This window comes from Lupinus angustifolius, chromosome LG12 (genome assembly GCF_001865875.1).
Source record: "Lupinus angustifolius cultivar Tanjil chromosome LG12, LupAngTanjil_v1.0, whole genome shotgun sequence".
In the NCBI taxonomy this organism is placed as follows: domain Eukaryota; kingdom Viridiplantae; phylum Streptophyta; class Magnoliopsida; order Fabales; family Fabaceae; genus Lupinus; species Lupinus angustifolius.
Genome location: NC_032020.1, coordinates 15,630,153 through 15,637,054, shown reverse-complemented (window position 1 = coordinate 15,637,054; position 6,902 = coordinate 15,630,153). Strand labels below are relative to the sequence as shown.

Genomic DNA, 6,902 nt, shown 5'->3' with positions numbered 1-6,902 from the left:
GAGACACTGCTTCATATATTACGTGGTTGCCCTCGAGCCAAAAGCGTGTGGATTCATCTTGTTGCTCCTAATCAGCAAAAAAGCTTTTTTTCTTGCTCCTTAAGGGACTGGATTGTCACTTATCTTCAACAACCTTGGTCGACCATAAATTCTAACAACATTGATAAGGATGGTATTTTATTTGCTGCTATGGTTTGGTTATTATGGAAGGATAGAAAAACATGGGTACCTGATGGAATCAATTTTGGGTCTGAAAGATTGCTTCATCATATGGCTGATATAGCTGATGATTATGGGAGAGTTCTTGTAGAGGAAAATTCAACAAGTAACCCTTCTGTACGTTATGTTTCATGGTGTTTCTATTGGAACCAACCTCCTTCTCAGAAACAATTGAGATTGGTGGCAGATAGTACTTCCCATCCTAGGTTGTAATTTTTCATGGTTTTGCCATTGTAGGCTACAATAGTACTAGTCATTGAAAATGGAATTGGTTAGTTGTTTTGCTTGTGTAATCATGTGAATTCTGAGGTGTATCATTGCAAGTGGTTAATAAAAACTCATTATGTACTATCATGCTAATAAGCTAATTAGAAAATCTATTCTCTCTTTCTGATGCTATTCATCCATTGAGAAAGTAACCATCCTTCTTACTATGTTGTGTATTGGTGTCAATTATTTATGTCTATAGGAAAAGTAACCCTCCTTCTATATTGTTCTTTTAATTGATAGTCATCTTGTTACTGTCTATAAAATGAAGACAGACAAAAGCATTTCAATTCCACTATTTGTTTATTTTGTTACTCTAAAATTTGCTTGAAGTTACAATATGTTTTTATTTATTTTTAAAGACATGCTCAGAATTCATAAACTTAAATATCTGATAACCTGCATAACTTGGTTCAAGGCAGTGTTTGGAAGTGGCTCTCAGATTAAGAGAATATTTGGTGGAGCAGAAAATATTTGGATTGTGAATCATAATTGTTCCCTTGGTTTATGGTGGGTGTAATGGTTGAGGTGTCCAACCACGAATTCTATTGCTATTAAATCTTACTCTAGCTGTTGCATTGGATAAAATTGGTGGGAATTTAAAGCTTGAAGGGCATGAGTTCTACTTATTTATTGTACTAATGGTTGATTGTGCTGACTGAAAATGGTTTGAAAACACAGCTGGCTTCGAGGGTATTGTCCTATTTTCTTTTGATGGTGGCAAACTAGTAATGGCAAGAAGATTATGTACTTCAAAAAAAGATGTCCAATTTCGACTCACTTAAAACTTCCTAGTGGCATGATTAATTTGCATCGGAGTAGTAAACTTGGTCTTTGTTTGATAGAGTCTCTTATATTTTTTTGGGTAGAGATGTTAGATATTATTTGCCTTGTTTAACTCATGTCTTAATTTGCAGGCATTTTTGTTTAACATTGAGATCGGACTTGGGAAATTTACAATTAAAGCAAAATCTGTGAAGAAACGTAGCACGAGAGATTTACTTAGTTGCAATAAAAAAAAATGTTGGTCAAAACATTGCCCTTTTTCATTTTTAATAAATTTCTTCTGTACCTATGCAAAATCAGAAAACAAGGGGCCAAAAAACAGCAAGTCTGACATTGTCTCTTGCTAATTGTCAACAATATGTTGTATAGACTATAGAGTATTGAACAAGTGCAAAACACACTAGCGGATTTGGTGTAGCAAAAATGGGGCATGAAGTACACAATCTCTGATCACAATCTAGATTTTTTGGAGGACAATGAGGAAGGTGATAGTGGTGAAAGTCCTGATGATGATGAATCTCTTGGTTGAGAAACTGATGGGAGTGTAGTTGATAGAGGTGGACCGCAATTATCAGACAGCTTTCTTTTCTGTGATGTTTTCTCATCTTCCTTCACTTCACCTCTCATAATGAAATCTGTTAAGCGTCTTACATCTGCCAACTTGACAGGCTTCAACAGAAACTCCTCTGCTCCTTCCTCCAAGCACCTGATAATTAGTCGGATAAAATATTACGAAATGTGTCTACGAATACTGGCCATGAAATAGGACAGAAATCACATACAGTATATTCACCATAGTTAGGTATAGAATAGAACACAACGCAATGTTTCTTTATGATTTAGGTGATTCTCAATGGGTTTGTATTGATGGCACTCCCAACATAACACAAATGCATGCTTTGTAGTTGCTAATAAAATATAAAAACCATGTGACAAATGAGAATCTGGATTTAATCAAGCTTCAATGATATGGTCTTAATTGCAAGCCAGAAGTAACATGCTCCCCTATGCTTGAAGTCCACGCCTCTAAAATTATGGGAATATGTATCAATTATGTATATTATTTAAATGATTTCATATAATTACTATCATAAAAAAGTAACACCAGATGTCATAACCTCTTACTTTAGGTAAAGGATTTTGGCCATGTTTTGTTGAGGGACGGAAAAGGAATAGTTATTTTGGAAATTTTGCTTCAAAGTTTAATGCTATTATATTGTTTGCTCAACACTCAAGAGGTGTTGCCAGCCTACGCCTAAGTGGCTATCTACAATCACTGAAGATCCTTCACGATCTTGTCTTCCTAATCTTGATTATCATTCATTAGGGTAGCTTCATGCATTAGTGTTAATCATGGCCCATGACAACCTGAATGTCTATTTAAATATCTTGCAATTGGAAAGTTCAGCGCTCTTACTTCCTCCATATCATTAATTCAATCTTTGGGATCTATACAAGTGGTTATTTTTAGATCAAAACAAAACTGAAGTGTTGCATTACACTATTACAGACGTGCTGTTAAATACTACTAAGTTAAATTTCCATTGATAAGTTATAACACATATTTTGTTTTCATTGGAGAGCAACACCACAAGCATGTAAAGAAAAACATGTAAGTTTTGTCCTTTAGGTAAAAAGAATGATTGAAATTAAGCTTATATGGGAATATGGGATCATCATTATGTCAGAATACCCATGTTTTCAGGTGTATTAATACTATCATATCAAAGCAAAGGCATAACCAACAATTCTTTAAAGATGTAAATATTTAACTAGAAAATTAATCATGTCCTTGAGCAAAAACATTATTCTTCTTAACACTAGCTTACCTATCAATTCGAGTCAAGATATTCTCTGAAGACATGATCACCACCGGAATCTCTCTAAAAACAGACGACTCCTGCTGAAATTGACACAAGGGGTGAAGGATAAGAACCTATTTCCTCAACAACAACAAAATCACAGACAAAACAGAAAACTACTGTTCTCAACTAGTCAATTAAGGAGGCACAACAACACATACAGCTATCTATGTTGATACAAGCATCTCTGTCTCCTAATAAAAAATCATCAAAATAAGGAATAATAAAATACCCACCTTGATCTTTTTGAGTAGTTCATATCCTGTCATCCCAGGCATGGAATAATCGGTGATTATCATATTAACCTTCACACTCTGTCAATTCAATCAAATAACAACATAAGTACGAACTCCACAAAATGTAACACATGAAAATAAAACGAAAAAATAAATAAATATTTGCTTACATCAAAGCCAAATGAGCTTTTGTCTCCATCCAACCCCAAGTATTGAAGAGCTCTAGTTCCACTTTCTACAACAGTTACTGCAAAACAGAATAATCCAGATTAAGAAATCATAATTGATAATTGATAATTCATAATCCATAATCCAATCCAAATGAATAGCCATAACAATCCAGGTTTATTAGTCGTTACCTTTGCAAGATGAAACCTTGAGCAAGCGTTCAATGACCTTGCGATCGACGAAGCTATCATCGACAGCAAGAACGTGGAGCTCTGCTGCACCGGAAGGTGATTCCTCTAGCAATTCCGGGAGAGTATGCCTGAAAACATCGCCGGCGGTAGTCATCACCAATGAAAGTGTATTGAATTGAATTTACGATAGGCGAGTGTCTGAGAGAGAGAGAGAGAAAATGTGAATGGGTAGAATAGAGAATGAAGAAATGAAAAGATGAAGGTTTTATTGTAAGAAATGAATAATAAAGGTAAAAAGATTCGAAGGAAGATCCAAATCCAGAGGAAGATTAGCGTATCCCACCTACATTTGTCGCTTCTTATATCAATTTCATATCTTTATTTTATGCATTTATTTTTCATCTACGAGGATTTTATTATCATAGTTATTATTGTACCAATACTAAGAGGCATTGATTTAATAGTGCACTAGTCTTAGTAAGAAACACTAATGCAATTCAAAACTGATTAATTTATTATTCATGAAATATTCTAATGATTTAATATCTATGCATTACTAATGTACAAATTTATATATAATTAATACATTTTTTATTACTCAATTGTATTATTTGATTGAAGAATCAATTATGATAAAATATGAATGATGTATGATAAAATAAAAATATATGAAATTCATATACTATCAGTGCATATATTTATTTATGTATTCTGTTTATATATTAAAAAGAGTCATGATATATTCTCATACTACATCATTATACACACAGGAAATTGATATATATTTAACATATAAAGTTGGTATATTATTAAAAGAATATATCATTTTCTTATTAAAAAAAACATAATAATTAGTAAGGTTGGTGAGATCGGGTCATATAAGGATGGCCTAACGTATCTTGATTGGGGCCAGTTTCCATTGGATCTCCGGTTTTGACTTCCCATGATGGAAATCCCATCACTTTTTTCGGCAGACCATAATGGCATCTGTTTTCAATTTTAAGTTCAACAAAAAAGATATTAAGTCAAAGGAATTCAATACTACTGCTTTGATATTAGTTCATTTTTATATGCCTTAAATAATATTTATAATTCTCTCCTTAATACAATCCTGATAATTATTCTAAATTATAAATATTATTGTTATTAGCTACAATAAAATGTCTAAAATTAGTTAGATTTGTATGTGTTGATGGTATCGCATATTAAAATGGAGTTAGAGGATCATATCCGCACCCTGTTCACAAAATCTCTCTTTTTGCGTGAATGGTGTGATCTCAAATTGTCAACTAAGATACCATGAACTAATGATATAACATGATTTATCCATCTTTCATCTTTCTGTCATGTTCATAGGATTTGCTGGATACGACTTTCCACTTTCTGCCATTTGTTTTCTTTGTTTATGTTCCACCTCATCTGCCTTTTCATGCTCCAATCTCAATGCAAATTATTAGTTATTATTACAAAATCCTTAAACCACACCTAATATTCTCATTTATTATACCTATTTCTAACGACATTCAATGTTTATTACTTGTGTATGACATCAATTTTTTATTTAAAAAATATAAGTGGCACCTACTTACTTGTCTAAAAAAGGTGTCACCCAATCAAAAATGTCATAAACTTTTTTTAACATTAAATAATTAATCAAGTTAGATAATATTAAGTTCCTAAATAATTTAAATTGATAATGTTTTTGGGAGAGATGACGTATTTCTATTGCAAATGTCATTGGAAATATCATTCCATTTTGTTCAAATGTGCCTTACACCCATCGTTTTGTAGGATGCAAATGCAAAAAAGAGAGGCTGAAATCAGTTGATTTTATGATGTAGCATGATATTTGGTAGTCAAGGATTAATATAAATTAGAAATGTATAGCCACTATCCATTATCTATTTTTATTATCTTTTAACTCAAAATTGAGTTATTCGTGGTGATGCAATCATGATTATAGGTCCAGACCACCCAATTTTGCCTTTAGAATAGATTAAATATGCCTACTACTAAATCTACATCTTCATCGTACTTTAGTAGCTTTGCAACATTGGTATAATAAAATGACTTTATGGATGTAGCAAAATAATAATAAAAAAGATGTTCAAATCTGCAAGGACAAATAAATGGATAAAAAAGATGTTCAAATCTGCAAAGGATCGACAAAATTGATGACCATGGATCATGAAAGCGAAAGGTCCAACATATTCCCATCTGAGATTTTATATACAACAAATCCCACAGGTAAGATTTATGGACCATAGCATAAACTATTTTTATATGATTCAGCAATATAGATGCACTAACATCCAACTCATAGTTAGGCTACAAATTGTGTTAGAACCAAGCAAATACATCCAACTTAAATTATAATTTTTAATTGATTTAATTTATTGGGTTGGGTATTATTTTGGGGAACCAGTCATAATTGGCTTCGTAGAAACCAAACCAACTCATAGAATCAATTGAAATAGGACTATGATGTTTTACAAATAATTGATTTTTTTATGTTGTTCTAGGGACAAAATGATATTTTAGAATGATAATAACTTACTGTTTTCATTTTGAAAGATGAACATTAACTTGGGTTAAATCTTTTTTAAAAACATGATCAATCTCAGCAAAAAATAATTTTGGAAAAGGTGATCTTAATCAAAGATTGTTATTTGATGTATTCGCAATCTTGAAAATTAAATGGATCGTTGTCAACAACCACTAAAAATGAACACACAACTCAAAACATAAAAAACAAATATCTCCAAATATTTACAGCTTGAAAAATAAATAATTTTATTAAAAAAAGAGTAAATTAGAGTTTTAGTGAAATTATACAAACCACCCATCACTTTTCTAAATTTACATAAACCTCTTAGTTTTATACTTTCATTACACTGATCACCCCTGTATAATAAATAAGTGTAATTTTTTAAACAAAAAATATGGTAAATGCAATTAAGTTAAACAAAACATGATATATTGTGTAGACAAGTCTAAATAATATACAAATCAATATATCTTTATTATTTTTGGTTCGTTAACTACATTATAAGAGTGATTTAAACAATATTTCTTTATAATTGTTGATACAAATAATAAAGATACATTAATTTGTATATTATTTAGACTTGTCTACACAATATATCATGTTTTGTTTAACTTAATTGCATTTA

The 6,902-nt window shown here is 31.5% G+C and overlaps 1 protein-coding gene across 3 annotated transcripts; it reads right to left on the bottom strand.

Annotated features, from left to right (window-relative positions):
* Positions 1,460–4,073, bottom strand: LOC109361523 (two-component response regulator ARR5-like). 3 transcript variants are annotated; one of them, XM_019606998.1, is made up of 6 exons: positions 3,730–4,073; positions 3,541–3,617; positions 3,371–3,448; positions 3,102–3,175; positions 1,806–1,978; positions 1,460–1,775 (listed from the first exon to the last, which is right to left on the bottom strand). In XM_019606998.1, the coding sequence occupies exons 1-6, from the start codon at positions 3,881–3,883 to the stop codon at positions 1,723–1,725; spliced, it is 609 nt and encodes a 202-aa protein (XP_019462543.1). In that variant the 5' UTR covers positions 3,884–4,073; the 3' UTR covers positions 1,460–1,722. The 3 variants fall into 3 exon arrangements, with proteins under 3 accessions (XP_019462543.1, XP_019462541.1, XP_019462542.1); XM_019606996.1 differs by having other exon boundaries at positions 1,460–1,978; positions 3,730–4,068; XM_019606997.1 differs by having other exon boundaries at positions 1,460–1,978; positions 3,102–3,172; positions 3,730–4,067.

Coding starts and splice junctions, on each gene's coding strand:
- LOC109361523 (XM_019606996.1), bottom strand. CDS start 3,883: ATGACTACCGCCGGCGATGTTTTCAGGCATACTCTCCCGGAATTGCTA. Junction 3,176..3,370: donor AACTACTCAAAAAGATCAAG/GTGGGTATTTTA, acceptor TGTCAATTTCAG/CAGGAGTCGTCTGTTTTTAG. Junction 1,979..3,101: donor ATCTTGACTCGAATTGATAG/GTAAGCTAGTGT, acceptor ACTAATTATCAG/GTGCTTGGAGGAAGGAGCAG.